The sequence below is a fragment of the Tympanuchus pallidicinctus genome, unplaced genomic scaffold, assembly GCF_026119805.1.
Source record: "Tympanuchus pallidicinctus isolate F22 unplaced genomic scaffold, pur_lepc_1.0 scaffold15, whole genome shotgun sequence".
Taxonomy (NCBI): Eukaryota; Metazoa; Chordata; class Aves; order Galliformes; family Phasianidae; genus Tympanuchus; species Tympanuchus pallidicinctus.
This window is the reverse complement of record NW_026294669.1, coordinates 15,366,332-15,390,980: the sequence shown is the minus strand read 5'-3', so window position 1 is coordinate 15,390,980 and position 24,649 is coordinate 15,366,332. Positions and strand designations below refer to the sequence as shown.

Genomic DNA, 24,649 nt, shown 5'->3' with positions numbered 1-24,649 from the left:
AATACAAGTGCTCCCGATTCCAGGAAGATTCATTGCCGAAGAGAACCGTGAACTCGAGCCAGTGCATGGGCATATAGTCTTGGAAACATCATTTTTGTTGTCATTGTTTTTTCTCTGTAAGAGGCAAGACAATTAGATATATACACATCCGTAACAAAGTGTAAAAGGCACAAACACCTTTTCAGGAAGGTAACAAAGCTCTGAAAATAAAGGAGTCTCATAGGGTCTAAAGGAAATTTCTCTACAACCAAAAGTATGAGCAGCATTTGGGACAACACAGGAAAGGATGCTTGTTACTGCGAAGCTCACTCCAGAAGACCTTTCAGTGGTCACTAAACATGAATTTTTATCAGTATATCCAGAGTGCTGATAGAGATGGGGAAGTGGGCAAGAGAGACAGCTGTTATTTTTGCTGCCTTGTCTCTACCTGTGGTACAGCTTGAATGTAATGAATAAATTAGCCATAGTCCAGACCGAGCACTGGAGTTTCAAGTCTCAGAAGTCTTTTGTTTGTCGGGAGAAATTGGTTTGCAGACACATTTCAGAGGGGTGTATTCACCTCTGGCTCTGCATGGTACCCATCTCTGTGCAGAGCTGTGGTGCTCAGGGCAAGGCCAATGATTTGGTCCTACACAATCCGATTCTTAGATGTGGACTACAAGAAGCATTTGTTAACCTCTGCCAGGGATTTTGTCACTCATCCAAGTATTAGATGAATCATTTCTGGATTCACTGCTGTATCAGATACAATAAAAGACCCAAAGAGCAACAAGAACAAACAGGGCAGTTCATAGACAACCATGAATAAGAAGTACAAAATATTGCAAGTCTGGAAATATAATGCATTTCTCTGTTTTGCATACACCCCAGTTTGAGACAAATCAGCATGCAGACACAGACCTGTACTTCTGGGTAAGGACCTGATCCAGGCATGTGTTTGTAATTTGTGAGGATTTCTTTTTATTTGGAAGCAGGACTGGGGAAGAAAATAAAAAGTCCAATATCTTCATTTCTTTTGCAAACTTTGGATCTGAAAGCTTTCTTTCTCTGTGGTTTTTTTTTTCCCCCTTTGCAGTTTCGAGTATTCGCAGTGATTTCCTTTTGGCAGCCACCACAATGCCAGCGTGACTATGTTTGTCACAGGTTTTCTATGCTGCTGCAAGCAGGACTCAAATTAGGATTGGTGTGACCAAAGGACAATAGCTCTGCCAACAAGACAGACTTGTCTGATCTCATGAGCAGATGCTCTGCAAGCGTCTCTCACTTCTTGCCTCTCTTGCCTGGAGGACTGAAACCAGCCTGTCAGTGCGAGCGCACTTGCTGAGCTACAACTGTTTGTGTGAGATCTGAATTTTGTCTAATTCCTACCTTAATAGCTGTTCCCGACAGCTACTTGTGAAGCCTGGTGGTAAATTCCATTCCTTATCTCATAGTTTCAATAAGCAAAATTTTTTTTCCAGAAATGGTTGCTCTTTTTAGAGAGGTTATTTTGCACCCTAGCGGATTGTTTCAGATTGTAACAAATTGCTGCTGCATGTCCCCAGCCATTGCTCATATATGAGGGCAATACCTCAGGGGAGGAGGCTAGAGTGGGACCATGCCGTGATTCAAACCTCAGATTCACCTTTTTTCCCCCTCCCCATTACCTGACAGTAGTTTTGGGAGAAGAAAAAAATATTACTGGAAATTTTAAGGACCTGGCATAAAATATTGATGGGTTTTCCAGGTGTCACCAAGGGCCAGCAGACCTTGAGGTGTCTCTCAGTGCACGCTGAGGAGATCTTAACTGGCTACAGCTCCTCGAGCATGCCTGATGTCTCCTGGCTGCCAGTCATCCTGACAAGGTGATGACTAATGGGGACAATTAGCTCCCTCCCCTAACATGCTGTCTGCCGTGGCTATTTGAAAAGGAATTAGAACACGTTTCCCTAAGGAAACAGGTTGGCAAATGGGCTTGGGTCTGTTAAAGATTTAGGATAGCTTCATATTAACAAAATGTCAAAAAAATTGTTCCAGTGAGGGGTAGGCTCAAGTAATATCTGCTTTGTAAAATCTTAATTGATTCATGTTCGCATATAGAGAAATTCACTTTGCAGCCAACCTGCAATTCCATGGGAGTAAGCTGCAGAATTTTCATTAATGCCAAAGGGAGTACGATCCAGTTTTGTACTGTCCACCTGATAAAGAAACAAAAATAAAAGTTTATTTCCGAGTAGTAACTAATTAGGCTGTATAGGATGAGTTATGAAGAAGCAGCTGCCAGTAATTTAACTTGTTTTCATCTCTTTCAGAATCTTATTTCCAGTTTGCAGACAAATTGAGGCACATCTGGGTATTAATTGTTCATTATCACCATTATCCAGCTGCAAATTATTAAAGCAAGTTAAAATTCTTCCTCAATTGATGCCTGTAAATGAGCTAAAGGCAGCTGGCTGCATGGGCCTCAGCAGAATTTGCTTAAGAAATGGGAGAGGGCATGGAGCTGTAGGTGTCCCTGCTCATTGTGGGGGGTTCGACTAGGTGGCCTCTAAGGACTCAAAGCTCAAAGGACTCCATGGCCCTGTGATAATCAGACTGCTCCCTACACTGACCAAGATGCAGTCAGGCTGTGGCCCAAAAGCTGCCATTAAAAGTCCCACGGCTGATGTGTGAGGGCACTGTCTGAGTGCTGGGAGGAAGGGGAACAGCACAATAGCCAGCTTCTTGAAGAACAGTGTGGTCCTTGTAGGGCATTGCTCTGATCTCATTTGAATGACAGTGGAGCAGCCTGCTCTTGACTTCAGAAAACATGAGTCTTTCAGATTCCATATCTAATAATAAGATTTTACCAGTGACTTATTTGTTGACAGAAATTACTTAGAGTTAATATGTTCTCATTGCAGACCCTGGGGTCTCTTTGTTTATGCTGAACGTGAATGTATTCTAGCACAAGAATTACTATCTCCTGCTTGCTGCTTGGGCGCCTCCAGAATAAGTAATACGCTGGCATAACTTTGCCATTTGTCAGCCAGCAGTCTGGTAGCACATTTGCTTGTCAATCTAATTTTAACCTTTTCTCATATGAGCACTTGGTATTACATGTAAATCAACCAGGCAGTCTGTCATTTGGATAGGACACTATCTTCATGGTTTTCTAAACTATGTGCTTTATCATATGTATTCATGTTTAAGTAGCAGTGGAAAATTAAAACTAATGTATTACTTCTGGTTTCTCAATGCTAAAATGTCAGGAATCTCTTTATTACCACGATAGAGATAAATGATAAGTCTAGGAGGGTTGTTCTGACAGTGGGTGCGGCCATGCATTCTGTGCTTTCTGATATGGAAGGTCTGTCCTGAATGGTAAGTAATGCTAAATGTTGCATAGCGCATTGTCTACATCTGCTCCCATTATTGCTGTAATTTGCAGGTAGGAATAAAAGAACAATGCAACTGATTAATTAAATATATATATAAATAAATAATGACAATATGGTTCCAGTAAGTTGCTAGCTGAAATATTGATGCTGACTCTGAGAAAGAGAATGCAATTCATTCTGAAATATCAGTCAGTTCATGTCTTTTGATGATTTGTGTAAATCACATGAAAGGTTTCCTGGCGTGCCCTTCAATTTGCGAGGTGTTCCAGAGATTGATTTGGTTGTGAAAGCAGTACGTATGAAGTTACACATTAGCTGTTTCTCAGGGTTGTTGGAGCTATGCATCACTTCAACCTTCTTGACTTTATGTTTAAAAAATAAAAGATATTCCAGTCAATTTGTAAAGCCTGATCCCATTTTGGCATTTTCAGATATTTTACTGCATAAAGCATGATTTGAAAAATGCAATGGTTTGTGACATCTCCCAAAGCCTCAGTCCCACTCAACACCCATAGTCACTCACTGCAGGGCACAACAGATAGATGTCTGAACAATGATGAACATTTGGATAGATTTTGGATAATCTATATTTTCGTCTTTCATTCTTTGAGGCTATTAATGCTGCCTTCCATTTCACTGAGGATTATGATAAAGTAATGCCGGACATATTTAATACCAGATTCTGTTCTGATGATTGGTTGCAGTGTACTCAACCTGGGACAGATAGTGAAGGATGCTCTTTAACAAAGAGCAGAACTGAAACCCATTTACTCCTGTCAATCACACACGCTCCTCCTCTACCCACATAGCATTGTGCTGCTGTTCCTTTACAGGCATTAGGATCCTTTCAGCCCATCCCCACTACCATGCCTCATTTCTGGAAACTTCTGTGTGGGGTATACACCCCAAAATTTGCCTTTATTGCTGTGAATTTCTCTCATATGCTGTGTCTCTCTTCAATGAGTAGTGTCTAATTATGTTCACGTGATCCCTACCACAGAGATCTGTTTCTGATTGAGACAGTACCGTAATAAAAGTAATAACATACGAGCTGCTACCACCATCACCTCCAGCATCCTTTCTTATCTACAAATCGAGTGCCCATCGAGATCTAAAATTGTATGTGACTTCATTTAGCATGAATGTTGCCTGAAGTCTCAGCCACAGATTAGTTAAATATCTTTGGGAAGACAGGCCTGAGATATCTGGTCGTAACTTTGATCTCATATAAATATGTACAGCTCAGAAGAATTGGTCCCAGAAAAGATTCAGGTAACTCCGTAAGTTAATTTTGCATAGTAGATTTATATATAAAATTATCCTCTGTGCTCTGATGAAGTTCTCATGGGGGTTTGTTGGACCTCCAGCTGCAGGTATTCCAGGGATGCACCTGGACAAAGTCCTATGATTGGTGAAGGGAATGGCCACCAGTGGTGATGGCATTTGGTATCACTGAGTTTGTCCAAAGTAATTTCAGATGTAATTTGTTTGTTGCATATGAGAGCCTCTGCTTTACCACTGCTCTTGCAGCTGTGAGGCTCAGGGCAGCTTATAAAACGAATGAATGGTTGCTCTGAAGGAAAACAGTGCATTTCCAGGGATGGAGAGCCTGCTTTCTATTACAGTGAAAGTATTTTCAGGTCTTACTTATTGTTTGTCATTAGGACGTGTATTAACAAAATTCTTCTTCCCTTCCTATTTTCCATCATTGTTCATCTGCATGGATGCAGAAAAAAATGCTTTTTTCCCTGATGTACATATCTAAGGACAAACTCAGTTCTAGTTCTTAGCTGTAAATTCCTCCAGGAATCGAAGGCAAAATTCAGCTGTCTGTACTGGAAGGGCTCAGTCTTTCCCTGTCCCTTTCCCTGCGAATTCTTTTTTTAGTATCGTTAAAAAAACAAAACAAAACAAAACAACCTTAAATGCATTTTCATGTGCTGCTGGTGAGACAGCTCTAATGTTTACCCCCAGAGCCACTCACTGTCTTGATCCTGCTGATGACCATTGCGTTCTTCACCTTGTCTCAGCCCAGCCCTGGGAGACGGCAAGGCTCACTATTACTGTTTGCAGCAACCTCTGTATTAAATTGGTTTAATAATCATAAGTACCACAACAGGCACTGTCAAGCTGAGCTGCTTGTACTTGGGTGCTGTATGGAAACTAATGAGATGACATACATTCTGTCCCTGCATCTAGCATCCTGCTTTCTTGGCTTTTGTACCTCTCCTCCTGAAATCATTACACGAAAAAAGTAAAGCAAAAAAACCCATGCATCTTGATTGTTGTAGTGAAAGGAGGGTTTCAGGAGGTGCACCTAGGATGAGATTACACTGACTTCAGTAAATAAAAATGCTATGAACAGCAACAAACTCCATCAGTTGTAATGAATTATCTGATTCTAATGACCTACTGCAGCCTGGCATGTGGCAGATGCTGCTTGGTGGCACACCTTGCCAAAGCCACGACTGATGGGTATCTGACTGAAGGCTGCTGACAGGCAGGGGTGGGCAGGGAGTGCCCACCACAGCACGGTGGGTTTTCTTGCTGTGTCCCTCCACATCCATGGTCTTTGGATGCTTCTGGCCTTCAAGTCAGCTGTTGATGTAGAACTTCAGGCATCAGTTAGCTCCCCAGGGATGTATCAATAGAAAGCCTTAATGCAAAGCAGAAATGCTAAGCAGAAATGCTAAGAAGCAGTGATTGAGCACCTGGTGGGAAGGCAGGGCCAACCCAGGTAAGCTCAGGTGCATGCAGTGCATTGAGTGACCAGAAGGGATGGAGCCAGGAACCACCCCTTCCCAGACCTCATTTAAGGGTTGACAGTGGACAGGAGGGCATTTTGCTGGAGGTTCCTATTTATATGATCCCTTCTAAAAGTAAGTAGATTTTTTTCTTCTTTTGTTTTTCATTTGCTGTGGTGAAAGATTTTGCCATCCTGCTGTTACTGATGTACTTTCCATCACATCATAGCATTGCAGGTGGCAACAAGTGTTACTGCTCCTACTCCTCCTTAGTAAAATTTGCTCTCCACCACTTTTTTCCAGCCTGTCATAAGGGACTATTCTCTTACAATGCAACTTAGCAATCTGTTTTGATGTTACTTGACATTGCTTTTGGTCTATGTCTAGTTCCCCGAAGCTTTCCTGTCTCTTGTTCACTTGCCTTTTCCCTTCCCTTTGAACCACCTCAGCAGGTGTTGGTAGAGATGGCCTTCCACTCCCCTCACACCACACTACAAGCTGCACTTAAGAGAAAGCCATCTCAGGCCCAAAGAAATGTCTAATCAAAGACCAAATACAAGCATTGGTCATGCTACTATTAGAGTAACCCCAGCAGCCTCCAAAGCTTACAGCAAGGGGCTTCTTTCCTTCCCATCTTTGGATGTAATCCAGAACAGCTGTGCCCCAGGTACATGGGATGGCTGTTGAAGTCATGCTTGGGGCTGACAGAGATCAGGTTTAGCTTTATTTATTGCAGTAGGTCGTATTTATTGCAACAACACTGGTGGTGAGGGGTCTCTAACTGGTGCTGAGGTCTGTAGTGGAGCTCTGAAGCTTGCACTGGGGTCTGGACTGGATCCTGACCTCAGCCTGCCTGTTCTGTTTGCTTTTCCTTTCCTTACACTGCTTCCCCTGTCTCTTTGTCCCTGCCCAGGGAAATGAGATGCACACTGGGATGTTCCTGCTCCTACTGCCTGGTTTATAGGAAAGAAATACCTTGAGAAAACATATGTGAGCTGGCTGGAGAGAGAATGTTTGGGAAACAGAAACACTGACTTTCAGGAAGAGAGTAAAATAGAATTATGTGAACAAAAAAAGACCTTCTAAAAATCAGAATAGCTTCAACATTGCTCACTCTGCTGATGGATTCATTATTACAGAGAGATTGTGAACAGGACAATGGGACTTTTATTTCTTCCCTCGGGAGTGAGGCAAGAAAGTGGCTGCTTAAATCGCTATTGACATTCAGCATGTGAATTCCAGTTTTGATTTTATGAATGGCCTCTATCATCACATCTTGTGCGGACCGTCTCATGCTCATTGTGCTGTGGGGTTAGACACACTGTCACCATCCCTATAAATAGCTGCATTGGTTGCGAAGGGCTATCAGAGCCTCCTCTGAAAGAATAGGTCTTTTGACCAGTGGCATTTTAGGCCACTTTTCTTCAAACTTTCTAGACAAGATAGCATGTTTTCCACTCTGTGGAACCTAGAAAATGGACAGTAACCAAAGTATTGATCTGTGAAATTCAGGCACCCAGTGAGTGTGAAGAGCACAGGGGAAAACCAAAGTTAGGAGCAATAGGACAGAGCATGCTCTCCAGAAGAAGTCTCAGCTGCGGGGCTTGCAAGGAGTAACAAACTGCTATGCACAGAAAGAGAAGCTCCTTGTGATCCATCTGGAATCTGAGCTGCTGTGCACAACTGCTGCAGTGTTGGACAGGTCTGCTCTGCACCCAAAAATGCTCAAGTGTACCAGGGGATGGGCGGTAAGCAGACACTGTTTTCTGTATCTTTGGTTTTGGATAAAGTAGGAGGTGATTGTGTATAAAAAATGTTTTGGCTTCCAGCTGCTAGCTACTATTGTGATCTGTACAACATGACAACAGCCTTCGGGTAAATACTCAGCAACTTCGGGGTAGGCTTGGAAGGGATGAATACTTTTAAGGCAGCAAAGAGTGGGGGAGCTCTAAGGATAAATGTTGCCTGGTCTGTACAAGCCTTCTTCTGTGAAGAAATGTGCTGGAGATACAGAAATCACATGTTCTGCTGGCTGTGCAGGCAGGGAAGATTTACAGCATGGAAGAGGTCAGATGTAGCACAGCGCTGAATGATGGATTACGGGGTTTGCTGGGTGTCTTTGGCTATTAAAGGTAATAAATGCCTAGATATTTGGAGGGTTTCCTTACAATTAACAACCCATCTGGAATTCACACCCCACCTTCCACAACCTGGGAAGTTTCCAAGAGTGCATTTAGTCAGCAGAAGCACCCTTTGTGCAAACAGTGAGTGTGTACACAAAAAGATTGCTTTGCCAAAAGGAAAGAAATTTAAGCAGTAAATTTAGGGATGTGACTAACTCTTTCCGGATGGGGGGAAAGAACCACTTGCCAGTTATCTCTTCTGTGCCTTTCCTCAGCTGTGGCTGGGGACATCTGATGACTGTTTCCCTTTCACTCCCAGCACAGTGCAGTCTGTCTGCTGACAGAGTTAATGAAGTCACTCGCAAGCCTCCATTCCCCGGGGAAAAGCACTTCTATGAATAGACCTGTTACTTACATCTCTGGTTGTGATGCTCTCAGTGCTCCTTTTGCTGTGCCACCATCTCTAACAATTGTGTCATTTCTAAACAATGGCCTTTCACTGTAGAGCTTTGGCAGTGCAGGATGCCATGAAAGTTCTTGCTTCTGGCATAGCTGTAGAGCTCTGTGAATGCTTCTATGCTGTCCTCAGTGCTAGATGTAAGTTTTGAAGTACCACAGACTTAGCAAAAATGTGGAGGAAGAGGGACTGTTACCATGAGATGCTTCTTCAACATATATCGTACAATAAGGAGGAAATCAAACTTATTGTTTGTAAGAACAGAATATTTCTATCCTATGGAAATAGAAAGGGAAACTGTTGATCTGATGAGAAATGTTAGAGAACGTCACATATTTGCCCAGCTGAGCTTGCATGTCTGGTAATGATTGTTTGTTTTTGTAAGGAATTGCACTGGTCTAGACAGAGGTGACTTGTGAAGGAAATATAACCAGTAGATATAATGACAATAGAGAGAAATAACCATGAATCATGATAACACATTGTTCAAAGTACAGAAATATAAGACCTTGTTAATACTTATTACAGTTTGTAGGGTCTTTGATTAGTGTCAGTGAAGGCAAGCAGAGTGTGTTTCTGCTTTGTGTTTTCATGACTGAGTGGTGTAGTTGAGATCTAAATCAAAATGATTTTACAGTTGGACACTCCATGAGAAAATCTAGCTAAGGAAGTCAGTAGGTGGTCAAAAAGAGAGCAACTTGGTAAAGTAGCATGCCATTAGAACATTACCTATTCTTTGTTTAAATGGCATTTTTACATTCAATTTGTCCATTAATACAAACTTCATGTTCTTAACAGACTCTTCCTATATCAAATTGTCAGACTTTTAGTTCTCATAGAGCTACAATGAGGTTTCCAATAAAATGCAACTGTCAGTTTCTTTTCACCGTGATCTAAATGTCTGCACCATTCCTACATGAGCAGAGTCAGTTTGGTCTGATCTGAACATTTATTCGTACTCCTCATCCTCTTGCCTATATAAAACCAAAACAACATTAACAGAAACCTCACCAAACTTGTTACTCATACTTCTCATTTCATATTAATTCTGGATGGTTGAATAAGTTTGAGTGATTCATGACCTACGTTAAAATTTAACATCAGCCTTTAATGTGTTTGGCCTGACACATGGTGTGCCTTATAATACTGATATATCTCACCGACCCAGCACTCTGCATCAGCTTGTAGAAACATGCCATGGGAGGAAAATGACATGGTAGTCCTGATTTACTTCTCTGTCAAAGCCTTAATTAAAGCATTCACACTGTCTGCTAAGGGCTTTGGGGGAATCTCAAAAGATGCCTGTACTGTTGTTCACAGCATTTTGTTTTGAAAGATTAGGAGGATAGGAATATGTCTCATAAATCAGACTTCTGTGACATGGTCAGCTTTTCAACAGCATTCAGAACTCCTGTCTGAGTTGCTCTCTGGTATCTCATACATTAAGAAATCCTACAAATTAATGCATCAGATTATCCCTAATGCATTTTTAAGTGCTTTCTTCCAGCACCCAGCAGAGTAGCTGCGGGGAGTTCAGCAGACCTGCAGGAACAGGGCAACGTTTCTCTCACAGTGGCTCTCATTCCTTTCTCAGAAATACAGAGGTGCAAACCTGAGGACAGATTTCTCCTTTAGGGCTTGTTTCCATTGCTGACACCAACTGCCTGAAGGCTGTGACAAGGCAGTGCTCTGCCATCTGCAAGCTTGTCAGCTGGGAGGTAGAGCTTGAACATAGCGGGGTTTCCTTTAGCACAAGCTGCTACTGAAATGAGCCCCTGCCAGAGTGCCCAGGAACAGCAGTGCTGTGAGAGAATCTCCTGGCTACCTCTGCAGAGGAGTCTTGTTAAGGTCATACAGGCATTGCTTTTCCTTAATAAAACAAAGGGCTTTTTCCCCTAATTTTTCCTAAGGAAAAGCTTTTAGCTTAGCAGAACCATCTAAAGTGTAGGAGTGCAGATGCTGCTGTCCCCCTCTCTCCCCTAGGGCAGGAAAGCTACTTGTAGCAGCAATCTTTAGCAGCACCAGGGGGTGTTTCCTGCCCTCTTCAATCCCCACAGTGCCATAATTGCATCAATTCCTCAGATTCAGTAGCAATGGATGATAAAACTACTGCCAATACCTCAGCTGGCTGTTTATAATCTGCTCCAGCAAGCTTTGCTTCCCCTCTGACTGCTTCCTGGCTTCTGCATCCCTTGTGCTTGACTGTTCTCTGCTCAGGCATTCAGGCTTGTACTTGGAAATCCCCTGTTCCAAATACTGAACTGTTGTGTTATGGCAGCATTTACCTGTTGCTCTTGTAGAAATGAGGGCTCTGTGACGCTTGTGCTGTTATTCAGAGTATTAATAGAAAACATAAGCTGAAAGATTCTTAGCCACAGGCTACCCAGACGGGAGCTCGTGGTACTTCATCTGAGCCTGGGCTGGTTTGGGATGCAAGATAGGAGCAGTCTGCCCTGACCAATCCTCATCTGTACAGTGGTAGAACGAGCACAGTACTGGGATCATGAATAAAATAATCTGCTATGAAGAATGTAAGCCAAAGGTCAAGTCTTGAAAGATTAATTAATATGTAAATTCAGAAGCACTAGCTAAATCAGACTGTTGTTGCTTGACATTTAAACATAACAAATAAAACTGAGAGGAAGAAGCAGAGGAGAAGAGAAAAATACCACAGCAAGAATGGTAAGAATAAATCAGTAACATAAGAGAACTTACACAGTGAGTTGAGAATGAAGGAAAAAAATAGGTTTTTTACTTCACGTGGGCAAACTGAAGTTGAAGAAGACCTTGTAAAAATGAATGCTTTACCAGTGATATGGTGTTACATGGATATCAAGAAGAGTGAGCAACAGGTTCTAGGAACTCAATTGTTGTAGTCAGAATAAAAAGCTTGCAGTGACCTTGCTTTTCTGTAGGTTTTAAATCATAAATATTGATTAGCTTTTTAAAAATGAGAGAGAAAATGATGGCATCACAGGAACAAAAACCCATACTTTCTACAAGCTGTTCCTAGCACATTTGTTCTGTTGCTGGCTATTCATTGTCTAATCTTGCTTGAAATTATTAACAGGTTTTTGGCTTGTAGGTCATCTGCTGTCCCATTTTTTTTCTTCAGCTTAACATGAAACAGACAGAATTGGGATTTGTGGTTTTCCTGTGTGCAAGAAAGGTGACGCACTACAGAACAAGATTGGAATAGCCATAACTTTGAATTTTGCCAAATTAATTGAGATATACAACTTAGCCACTGTACTAAGCTGTGTCTAACTTTGAAGTCTCTTTCCTCTTGATGGTGTCTATAAAAAGCACAGAGAAAGGTGTTCCCCCTGAGCATGAGAAAAAGAGCTGCATTCCCTGCCCCCTGCAGGTTTGCCAATAGCACACAGATGGCTCGGCACGTTCTCTGGGCTCAGCCGTAGCACCAGAATTTAACCTGCCTGAGTTCTTCCTTGACCTCTCCTGTTCTTCTTGAATGTTACTGAGCATAGTGACTGATCTGCAATTTAAAATGGCATTCAGATGCCTCTTCCAAATTGCATTCAGCATGCTTTGTACAGGCATCAATCTTATTAGTCAGGAGTGCAAACTGATCTTGAATTAGTTCTGAACCAGTTCTTCAGATGCTAAAGCTACCAGTGTAGTCATTTCTAAAGCTTTCACTCTTCATTAATGAATGCTGGAAGACTTCTCTTCTTCTCTGGAAGAAATTGCATAATTGACTGTCAGGTTTTGTCTGTAACGTTTCTGAGCCATTTTGCAATCCATGCAGAGATTTTCATTTCTTTCTCTCATATCTCACATGGTAATTGTCAGGTTGATTAACATGTTTCGTAAAGTGACCCTGAGGTAGACTCCCCAGTGCCTCACATGGTTGTGGTGGTCAGGGTGCTGACTTTGCTGACTTAAAGAGGTCCTGGTCCTTCACCAGGTCAGTGACATATGGGAAATCAAAAGAAAGAGTAAAGCTGGAAAAAACAGCATCATAACTGACTGCTGTGTAATGAATAACTTGCAGCCATGACTCAGTGTCTGCATTCCTTCCCTAACACAACAATGTCTTGTAGGCTGGCTTTGAATGTTTTTGTTCGCATAGTTTCAGGTAATGGATAACTCCAAATGACTAAAAGCCCTCCAGGAGAATTGATGAGACTTCTTACTGTTAACATTACTCATTGTTAAACCGTTGAACTCAAGTTCAGAAGTGTATTAAAGTTTTCACTCTGTCTCATTCATTCAAAAATATTTTTCTCTTATCTGAAGCTGTTTTAAAACTGCCCCATATACATGAAGTCATTAGCACTACTATGATGTAATTTTGAGCTAAAATAATGTTATTCCAGTCAAATGCATACACAGTGTGTGTATGCAGGCTGTTTTGTTTGTTTTCATTTTTAAAACAGCCGTGTTGTCTTCTGTGACAACGCTGTCATTTCTGGAATGAAAGAACCTTACATCACCTCACGCTGTAGTATGAAGGGGGAAAGGAGAGAGCACTGAGAAGAACATAAAATGGGAATATATGTCTGAATAGGTTTGTCCTGAAGGAAAATCCACCACAGAGTTCCGTTCCTGAAGAGGGTGTGTTAAAGCATGTGGGATAATAAAGAGTAGCAGATGTCTTAAGAATTGATGTTATGGGGAGCGTTGTGAAGCATTTCTCTTTTGAGAGGAAAGAAGATTTTACACAGAAAGCAGTTGAACTCCATCTGCGCATGCATGGTATTCTTTTTCTGCAATTAGGATTGCTGAAATTGATAGCAATATATTGCAAGGAGTTGGGCTGGGTGACCTTTAAGATCCCTTCCAATTCAAATGATTCTGTGATTCTGTAACATAATTGAATCATGTAACAGTACTACAGAATAATATGTGGAAACAATATACCTTTATATATGCGTATAATAATAAAAAGATTGGAAGCAAAGCAAATAGGACAGAAGCTTGGGGGCTGCTTGTAAATAAATTCCATGGCTGGATCTGAAAAGCAGGAAATGGTGTGGGAAGAAAGAAATGTCAAATGGAAGCAATGTGGGCAGGAAAAATAAGCATTAATGTGGGTGAGAACGTGAGGCAAATGTCCTGGATGTCAGGAGTAAAAGGAATGTGAGGAATGACATTTAAAATAAAAAAGGAAGCACAGTGTCATAACCACCAAGCTGAGATATTTGTATACAAAAACTGTGTGCAAGGAGACACAGGCTAGGAGTGCAGGGCCCTGCATCTCTCAAGGACAGCAAAACATGGCAGATGAATAATCCGTGACTGGTATGCTTTTAAACTGATGTGTAGGCTATTAGAGAGGCTAGAAACAAAAGCAGAGACACAAAGGCATCACTTGGGCACAGTGCAGAGACTATGAGGGCAGGACAAAAGCTGTAGAAGTTCTGGGGTAACATAAGGCAAATAAGGGTCTTCTGAAGGACTGCTGAAGAATGATTATGCATATCTGTAACAGAGATGACTAAACTTCAGCTTCCAAGCATTGTGTCGTTATGGAAAATTTTAATGGCACAGAAAAAAAGAAAATGTTACTGATAACAGCAGTCAGTTATTCCAGGGTGTGATATCTGGCAGATTGCATCACTGAGCAATCACTGGACGGGTATGGTGCTATTCTAGGTGGTCTTTGTTAGGTACTGATGACATAGAGCAGCTGGTTGTAGAAAATAGCCTCACTAAAGTTAAACTCAATTGAAAATATTTGAAAGAATAAACAAAAATAGTCATGTTAAATACAGTACTTCAGAAGGACAAATTTTGAGAAACTAGAGAAACTGCTAGTGATGTCGCATGGATGGAAGTTCCAAACCTGAGCATCAGGATTTATTTAAATTAAATGTGAATTATAACAAATCTGCACTTCCCACCGTAAGTAAAGAATAAAAGATATTAGCATTTTGCTGGATGAATAAATCCCCAGTAAAAGGTAATAGAAGTTAGCAAAAAGAGTAAAAGCTATAGGGGAAGAAACTGTCTCAGGAAAAGAGAAGTGCAATTGTATATGCTAATACTTACCTTCTGTAACCTGAATTTGAAAATTAAAATTTTCATGTACCAAAAAGATAAAAAAGAGGTCTGGTATGTGATAAGGATGGAGTGGGGATCAAAAATAATGTAGATACTGCCAAAAATAAAGAATTTTCTTTTCCTTTTTTTTTTTTTTTCTTTTCTGTGAAGAGAATGGTATACATCATGTAGAAAAATGGAATCAAGATGGGAAGCATCTGTAGAAGTAATAACAAACATTTCAAATTTGAAAATTAAATCCAAAGAGCAAGGTAGGCTCAGAGTGGGATGAAGTCCATAACCCATCCTGAAATGATGCAAGAAGCAGCAAATTAAATTGTAAGTACAGAAGTAAGTTCTACTTAGAAGATCTGCTAAAACAAAGGAGAGAAGAGTAGAGAAGAGGCAACCTCACACCTATAGATTCATTAATTAACCTTAATTAATGTTATATACATTCTGCAAAAAAGAATAAATAAAGATGTGTGGATAAAACAGAGTAGAATGGGATGAAAACAATAATTGATAAAATGTATAAGAGCTGAGAATATGTATGTAGGATACCATCTGTTCTGAAAAGGGAATTGTTGGGCTACCTAGAGGTTACAGACAGAATTTCAAGCATCCTTGTTTCAGCTAACCTCTGAAATTATTAATGCTTTTGTTGCTGATAAAAGTGGCGAGCTCAAAAACAAGCACCAAAAACATCCATACGTTTACAAAGATGGAGTGGGAGAACTGGAGAGCTGGAGGTATGGGATTGGATTTAACATAAAATGAAATGGTTTCTGTTACAAACTGTGCTCAGCAAGGGGATGGGAGAAGGGGCATAACGTCTTGGTCAGCCATGGAAGGATGTTCAGAGAGCTGCAACGGTGCCGTGGAAGTGTCAAAAATGATTCTCCTTAGATAGGCTGTAGGTGGCTTAGTGAAGAGTACGCAAGGACAGACACCAGTGTAGGAGGCAGTGGTCAGAGCTCTTCTGGAATCCTGGAAGAGTCTGCCCCTATAATTCAGAAGGAACATTGGAAGAAACATGGAGAAGTACCGCTGGACAAAACAAAGAATGAGAGCTATACAATTGCTTTCTATTAATACATCCAGGGGAGGGGAATGAAGGGCAGGGCAAATGCTAGGAAGGGCAAGAAGTTATTTGAGTTACCAGACAATGTTGTCACTAGAACAAATGGATATAAATTGAAAGTTAGTCGATCTGGAGTTTAGAGGGTCTCCATCCATGAGAAGAGTGAAGTCTCTGAAACACTCTTCCAGTGAGAGTAACAGGAACAAACCTGTGTGAGTCAAAGTATTGCAGCAAAATGGAACTCACTTGCCTGAAAACTGGATAATACAGAATTCGCTGATTTCTTGCACATAGCATAAAGGTGAGTGGAGCCACTTTCTCTTTGCCTCTGTGCCAGGGAGACAGTCTGAGCAATCTTATGATGTTACTATAACAGCAGTATTTTTTGAAATTTCTGTTATTGTTTGTAATTCCTATTACTCTGTAATAGTACTCTGTTATTATTCTGTATTGTTTGAAATTTCTATTAATCTAATTCTAATTCTATTAGAATTAGAATCTAATTCTAATCTATTAGAATCTTAACAGAATCTAATTAAGATTTTGTTAATCTATTTAATCTATTGGTTCATAAAGAAAACGTGACTCTATGGCCTCCTGTGATGTGCTGGCATGCTGCAAAATATTAAGGATGAAGAATGTTTAATTGTTTTACATTACAGTCATTCCAGTCTTGTAAAATTTTCAGCCAAAGCAAGGCAGTGCTGTCATATATACCTGGAGCAAGAAGAAGATATCAATCAAATATAACTGATAGGATTTGTATCTGATCCAGTACTTGACCTAGTGGTTGGTGACACTGCCTGTGGCAGGGGCTTTGGAGTCTGAGGATCCTTGTGTTCCCTTCCAACCCAAGCCATTCCATGATTCATTTGGAATTCCTGGAAAGCATTGTTAGGGAAACATGCTGTGCCTTATAATTTTTGTGTTACTCAGGGCAATTAAACTGAGTTAGTTGATTTTATTTTTATCTAGTGATGGTTTTATTTGCATGTTCTTGGTCTGGTGTGGTTTTTGTTCAAGTGTTTAATATTATGCTAACAAAAAAAATTATAACCTTAAGATAATAACATAAACGACCAAATTGTTTTAAAAAAAGGTATAACTGTTTCCAAAAGTTCTAAAACACAGAGTGAGACAAAATATTGCCCATGGGCAGTAGTGGAGTTAGTACTGATCATCTTTATGCCCACAGGATTACCAGGTAATCCTTCTCTGCTCCAGAGCAGCAGAGCAGCCATTAGATGGCAGCACTCTGCACGAAGAGCTCCTGAAACCCCAAATCCATCTCTTTCCACCAAGAGCCCGGGCCCTCAGGCAGGAGGAGAGTGCCGAATTCAGCATGCCTGCGAATAGAAACCATGCTTCCAAAGTTCAGAAAAACTCTTTGAAAGTTTCATAAATCCAGTTCGTTTCAGTCAACCCATTTTCTCCATTTGTAGCAGCTGTCTGAGAGCCGACTTGAACTATCTATTCTGGCTATTCTAGATTAATGTTTTTCAGTCCCCGTGTTTCAGCAAAACACTGGAGTTCTGTACCCCTAAGTATACAAGGTCAGTTATAGTATAAATACATTTTCTCTGTATGAGATCCTAGTGGAAAAAAAAAAGTACTTTTAAACAGTGATTGAATCCCAGCCTGGTACTTTTGAATTTACATCTAGATAAGTCAGATCTGAATACATCGTAGTTACTATTTCCTACTGGCTTTTTCCAAAGCAGAGCACTGTCACCAAGCTCATCTTGCTCACCCTTAGCACTTCTTGCTATGCAGTTGAAGTTGCGTGTCTCAGGACTGCCTTTGTAACAGGGACAGGAGGCAGAGTTTGCTTTCAGTGTACATCTGAAAGAGGGCATTTGCAGAGAGCTCTCTAGTTCATGTGCAGAGATCTGACATCATGCACAGTTAATAGTCACAGATTGACAGAATTGCAGGGGTTGGTAGGGACCTCGAGAGATCATTGAGTCCAACCCCCCTGCTAACCCAGGTACTCTACAGGAGGTCGCAAAGGTAAGGCATCCAGACAGGTCTTGAATACTGCTGTCGAAGGAGACTCCACAACCTCTCTGGGCAGCCTGTCCCAGTGCTCTGTCACCCTTACTGTCAAGTTAAATGTTGTGGAGCTGATGCTCAGGGCCATCCCAACCACCAGCACAGCACTGAATGTTGCTCTGGGGTCCCACGAGCATTGCTTTTAAAACACAGAGAAATAGATGTGTAGTGCAATTGTGAAAATCAAACAGAAGCTCAGAACAGATTCAGTAGGCCATGTGGAAATTCCTGGTGTGTTCTGAATGCTGTGGATTGGGTGAAGATCCCAGCTGGAAACCACATGGTTTTCTACCAGTTCCATTTGAGCCCTGGTGCAATTTGGAGGTTTGACTATTTGGGTTTGAGTGAGAATTTATTCAAATCTGAAAATCAAACAAATCTTTCAGACTGTTAAATCACGCAAAGAAAACTGAAGACAAAGGTTTGCTCACAGCCTTGGCTGTGACAAGCTTGGTCAGAGCTGTGAGTAAGGTAAACACAGATTGAAAACACTCTGGGTTGTCTGCCTGCTGTTTGCTGCACAGTTGGTGAACAATCCCTCCTATTTCCTCCCTGTTCACTAAGAGGTGGCTTGCTGACTTCAGTCTGCCCTTGTGTAGCAGCAGTGCGCTGCGCCGGAAACAAGAGGAGGTAGAAGCATGAGTCATGGCCTGAGTCACAGGGCTGCAGGGAAACCTTCCTGCCCAACCTGCAGCCATTCAGTTCTTGCAGCCCACTAGAAGTCAAACCATGGGAACTCAGTTACTGGGCACTCATATCTCCACTTACCACACCCTGTGTCGTTTCTGCAGGGCTCAAATACTGACAGTGGTTTCTTTGGACTGGGGCTGTTTTCTGTCGCAGCTACACCCAGCTATCCTGGCGCAGATTAACAACAGTGGGTAACTACAGAAGCTGTATCTACTTTGTATCACTTCTTTGGTAGACTTTTGCACATCCTTCAGTTACAATCTCTCTGGTCAAAAAAGTTTGACCTGTACTCTGATCTCCATCTCACTGCTTCCATTTCTACAGGGCTGGGCAGGAAAACACCAGAAGTTTTCTGAAGGGCAGGAAGCACTTCCCCCATCTTTGTAAATATCCACACAACTGTTTCATCCTGCGAAACATCCAGATTTTAGATTACTCAGTTTTACTCTAGGCTCTCAGAGTGAGAGTGCATATGAGATGAACATTGCAAATTAAGAGCCATGAGTCTGAGAGATTGTCTACAGGAATTTCTCCTCCGTATGCATCTCTTCTAATTCAAGAGATTTTCCTTGGTCCAATGAGGTTGGGACATTACGTTGACCATTAAACATTCTTTGGACCTAATGTGCCTCCTCTTGCAGGTTTTGTCTGGTATAGCATGAGAAAATTGTTGCTGTCTCTTGATCTGGTCTCCCTGTCTGTGCAATCACACTACCTCAGTTTATACGCTATTTGCAGGAGATATTTTTTTCTGAAATGAAGTAACTTTTAGATCTGAATGAAAGTAAACACCTCCCATTGTGAAACATTTAGAGACCCATCACCAGACTCACCAGTGAATTCAGCTCAGTTTGTCAGAAACGTTACACGTTGCTTTTAGAGGAAAGAACACTTATTAATGAAATACAACTTGAGGCTAATATTGTTTTAATTTCTTATCCCCTATCCACAACATTTTCTTTTTTTTCTTTCTTCCTCTCTCTCTCTCTCTCTCTCTCTCTCTCTCTCTCTCTCTCTCTCTCTCTCTCTCTCTCTCTCTCTCTTCAATGTTGATTTCTCCTTGGTCAACGTACTAAGGGTTGACTGGATGACCAGAATATCTTTCTGTGCTATCTTCATGTATTATAAATGCCAGGTATGGGGAAAAATATGCAGTAAAGATTTTATCCTATAGAAATTTTATTACCTTTTAAAGAAGCACAGACCTGCATTGTTCAGTATTGCTCATACTGAAGATACAAGATAACAGCTGTATTCTGCTGCAATCTGTCATTATAAAACCGTAACTCTGATTTAAGCAAGATCAGAACTTGCTCCAAAATGAACATGTAGCGGAGAATAAAAACAGCAATAGTTGCACTGTCTGTAATGTAATCTCCCTCATTGGGCTGATCCCTCTAATTTGGGTTAACAGAACAAGACTGTATTACATAACTTCTTAAAGAAGGGAAATTTTGCTGTCAAATCAAGCAATACCAGGATCCCAGAGATTTTACACATCCTAACTTGATCAGCATGACTACTCCAGATTACATTTTTTCTGGCACGTGTAGCGGCTCAAGCCATTAAAACAATATATTAGTAGAGGAACTTCCTAGCTGAATTATCTTTAGATAACACATCGGATATTTAGTGACATTGCGAAACAAGTTGCATCTGCTTCACACTCAGTTGTCTTTGTTTTGTTTTGTTTTTTGCCTTGCCCAAGACTTCTCTTATCATCTTGTGCCTCTGTCAGTGCCCAGTCCTATGATCTTCTCACTGTGTGAGTTTTTAAAAGCCAAAATGAAACTTGGTTCTTCTCTCTTTTTTGTGTGTTTGTTTTTGTTGTTACTTGTTTTGCCATGTCCTTTTATTTCTCTGCTCTACAGACAATCTGGAGAGGTCTGTCTTCAATAAATTGGTGAAACTTATTTGTTTTACTGAAGACAAGACTAATTCAGATTTGGCAGCCATCCCACTCAGAGGCAGGCATTTAGCCCCCAGCTGTGCTGTCCTTGCCAGGACCTATGTAAAATGTTACTACACAAACAGAAAACCAATAATGTCAAACAGTATTTGTAAGTTTTATGTAGGTTGTGTAATTCTTTCTTTAAAATTTTGGTATTTTGAATCTGAAAACTTTTTCTAACTGCCAGCTATTCAGCTGGCTGGTCCTTACCCTTGTAGACTGCTGGTGTCTGGTATCTGGTAGTTGAAGGACTGCCACGTAGTACTTTGAGCACACTCTTTGAGGTGTTGTCATATTGCCGGAGGCTAGTAAGAGCTGCAAAGTGAACTCCAACATTGGAAGGGCAGGCACTAGCTTTTTGGAGCTGTGAGAGGCTGTAGGCATAGCAACAATATTATAGGACACGCACACAAATGCAAATTAAAGACAGGGAAATAAAATGTGTTGGATGGCAGTTACAGTAGGATTTTGTCTTCATATGAGCAAACATTTTCAGTCGACTCCATTTCTTTTTGACCTCATGTACTACAGACATTGTCCTCCATAGACTTGCATCCTCACCACCTAAGAGAACATAATTTAATCGATGCTTTTTTCATGCCACAAGAAATTGTCGTAGGTGAGCAAGACACTCCTAAGTATAGAAAGAAATTGAAGGAGACTTTGGAATGTTGTTGTAAATAGAAATGTTAAGGTGTGGTTCCACAACAGTCTAAGATGAGCTGTAGCCAAACTGCCATATTCCCACCTCTCTGCCAGCTCTGTCTGCCTCCTTCTCCCTTCAAACTGGTGCTCACACTGGGGTGGGCAGCGACTGAGGGTAGGGAACTCAGCCAGGTAAAGATCAGCCCGCCTACAGAAGGTGTGTGGATTTTTATTGGATGAGGTTGAATCAGCTCACTGTTTGTTTGGACACCAGTAAGAGCCAAGGGGTGTGAGCATGAGGACAGGGCAAAGGTAGGCTTGACGTAATCTAGTTGGAGCTGCTATGAAACTACCTGTGGACTGTGTAAATATTAGTAAAATCGGATGTGCCTGGGAATGTTTCCAGGCACTAGAATGAGATTCTCTGTGCTATGAAACTGTTAAAATGCTTCCCTGGCAGGAATTTGACCTCTTCCAATTAACACTCTCTGCAAACAATTTCTGGGCACAATTTGGTTGCTAGAACGGTCCCAATAGGCAATTTGCAAGCATAAACGTGGTTCTTTCCGTGCCAGCTGGCCTTCATACCCAGGAATTCTTCCAGGCATGTTGGGTTTACTAGTATAGACCTATCCCTACTGTCACATCCTGCCCCAAAATTGCAGCTACAACCAGGTTTGAAAAGAGAGGTCTGATCCTGTCAGTTTTCACAATGAGTGCAGCTCAGTTTCACAAGCTAGCTTTGCTGCTTTGGTGGGATTTCTGATGGTGGAAAAACAGGTTATATGTTTTTAGGACACATCAGCAATACAACTATGAAATTGCAATTTTGCACTGCAGTGTGTAGACCAGTTGCAGATCCTCACAATGAGAAAGGAGTTGCCCTGAACCAATCGTTTTCAAAACCAAGAGTAGCATAACATAAAAGCTAGATGAAATCTAGGAAAAATACATTTAATTTTGTTTAATGATGTTGTAAGGACTGTATATTTTGCCTCCATTTCTAGTTGGGTTGGAGGGGGAAGAGATAGCAATATCTTTATATTTTTTTTTATCTGGGCTATAGTGCTACTGAATGTTTGGGCACTTTTGTGGGGCTGAAGCTGAAGTGATTTTTTTCAAGTCAGTTTCAGAACTGGGAATGCAGTTATTCCTTCCTCTGCATATTAAGAAAAAGCCACAATTGCAGCATTTCCTTTCCAGTTTGCAATGTTAATAAAATCAATGTGTTCTGTATCTTGAATAACCAAAGCCAGGTTATTCAAGATCCAGCCCTCAGCTGTGACAACTGAATAATTTCTGTTCCTTTTTTTTTTTTTTTTTTTTTTTTTTTTTTTTAACAGCTGCCTTTACAAGCTTCCCTCCACACCAGGGAATCTGAAAAAATGGGATTTTTACATCTCTCCAGGTATATTCACTTAGCAACCTTACGACCTCTTACTTAACGTATTCTCTCAGGGAACAATTAAAGGAATTGTTTTAGAGTGGCTCAATACACACACGCAGACATGCACAAAAAAAAAAAAAAAATGTTCTCAGATGGGTTGCTTTAGGACCCAGAGTAACTGGAATTGACAGAAGTCTTCACCTGAATGAATTTTCCTTCTGATTGTATACCTTATAAGGAGTACAGGAAAACAAGGAAGTGATAACCATGTTCAGGTTACTTCTATGTACAGCCTGCCGTCTTTACCTGCCCAGGTAGCTGTTGTTTTCATTTTCATTCATGCTCTGTGCTGATAGGTTTGAAGTTTCCTTGCGGTCCATTGTAGGTGACATCTGAAAACATACACTTTGGGAATGTATGATGATTTTTACAACATTCTGCCTTTCCGTGGACTATAATTAACACGCTAACACTTTTTGTCACACAGCCAGCACTGAAAACGAATGGGGATTGAATTGCTTTGCCTCTTTTTCCTATTTCTGCAAAGAAATAATTATGTGCAAGGTAAGACTCAGGGGCAGTGAGATGCATTTCAAAACCATTTTTGCTTTGTTTCTTGCTTTAAGTTGATATGAAATAGTTTTTTGTCTCCTGTATTTAATTGTTGCTTTCTGTTTGACGACTGTTTTCTTGACATGCTGCTGAAGGGCAGCCCTGTGAATTTGTCTATGATTTATGTGGGCATTGCATAGCACGATATGTATGAAACAGGTAGGCAGCCGAGTAGTTATGGTTATACTAATCACTGTTTGATCCACTGAGAAACTTAATACCGTACAAGGTCTCAATGTTTCACCAGTACTTTCACAAAAAATTAAAATAATATCAAGAATTTACAGACCTGGGTGAAGCAATTTTAGGTATAGAGAGTGAGCATGTGTACATCTGTGGTTTGGTGTCTCTGTTGGTGTTTTGGCTATGCTGGCAATGTTTTGCCCCGTACCACAAACAAACACAAAGCTTTATCAAGTGCACTGGAACAAACACAGTAGCACATTCCTATATTCTCAGTGAATGTGTACCTATAAAGCATGCAGAAGTATATTAATTATCAGCAATTGTGTTGCTGCTGTTTTCTTTGTTTTGTTTTGTTTTTCCCAGAGAGTTAATGTTCTACCAATAGAAATATTATCTTTAGGGAAGGGCTTTATCAGTAACACTACGTATGGCTAAATGTTTATAGCTTTTGCTTCCTATGTTCTCAATGTGAGCAGATTCATCACGGACTGAATGATTAAACACATTATTAATAGCCTTTTGTCTTCTTGGATTTAAACTTAGGGATCTGTTCTCAGGAAAGTGGAGTGACTTGTGAAGATTGTTTGCTTTCCGGACCGCACTGTGCTTGGTGCTTCCAAGAGGTAGATGATACCAAAAATTTCAAAGTAAAACTTGAAATGTTTGTAGTGGCTCTGAGTGACAAAGTATTGACTTAACTGGGTTAGCCCATGATTTTGTAACGCATGCAGTGCTTAGTGAAGCCTTCCTAGGAATCAAAAGGGAAATTCAAATACAGACTTTAAGCTGTATTAATATCTGTAGTATCAGTTCTGGCTGATTTCAAATATGACAGTAGTGTCAGTTTTCTAATTAATTATGACATAGGTGCGAGTATTTTGGCTAAAACATAGGGCTTTAACATAAATATTTGGATTTGTTTCCTACAGAACTCTTACAGGCTTTCTGTGTAACTCTGAGCAAGCCAATTACCATCTCTGCTTTTAAAATTTTCCCCCGTGAAAGGTGATAAATACCTCCATAATTCCTAGCAAGTCTTCTGGGTCTTAGTTAATTAATTCTGGCAAGAAAGTTAGCTATTGTAATTTAAAAATTGCCAGAAATAGTGAGAAATTGAATATTTTTCATGATAGCAGCAGAATTGTGAATCAGAAAATATTCCCACCTTTTAAAAATAGCAGAATAACATAGATGAGGAATACTGTATTGCTGTATGAAGTAACTCACAAAGATCAAAGAATACTTTTTTTTAAGGAGATTGCTAAATATAATTCAGCAATTTGTATATAATGTTACCATGGGAGGAAAACACACAAAACAACACACTCCAAAAATAAAAAAAGAAACCCACCC

The 24,649-nt window shown here is 40.7% G+C and overlaps 1 protein-coding gene across 4 annotated transcripts in view; it reads left to right on the top strand.

The window, feature by feature from the left end:
- The first annotated feature begins 6,079 nt into the window (after positions 1-6,079).
- ITGB6 (integrin subunit beta 6) overlaps positions 6,080-24,649 on the top strand; it is a 44,890-nt gene continuing 26,320 nt past the window's right edge. Inside the window, exons 1-6 of one of the 4 annotated variants that reach the window (XM_052675474.1) lie at positions 6,080-6,238; positions 7,017-7,851; positions 14,863-15,028; positions 22,455-22,519; positions 22,986-23,062; positions 23,840-23,919. In XM_052675474.1, coding sequence (XP_052531434.1) covers positions 23,002-23,062; positions 23,840-23,919 — 141 coding nt within the window. In that variant the 5' untranslated portion in view covers positions 6,080-6,238; positions 7,017-7,851; positions 14,863-15,028; positions 22,455-22,519; positions 22,986-23,001. Of the gene's footprint in view, positions 6,239-7,016; positions 7,852-14,862; positions 15,029-22,454; positions 22,520-22,741; positions 22,880-22,985; positions 23,063-23,839; positions 23,920-24,649 lie in introns of those variants that run through there. The other 3 variants (XM_052675473.1, XM_052675475.1, XM_052675476.1) reach the window with 3 other exon arrangements.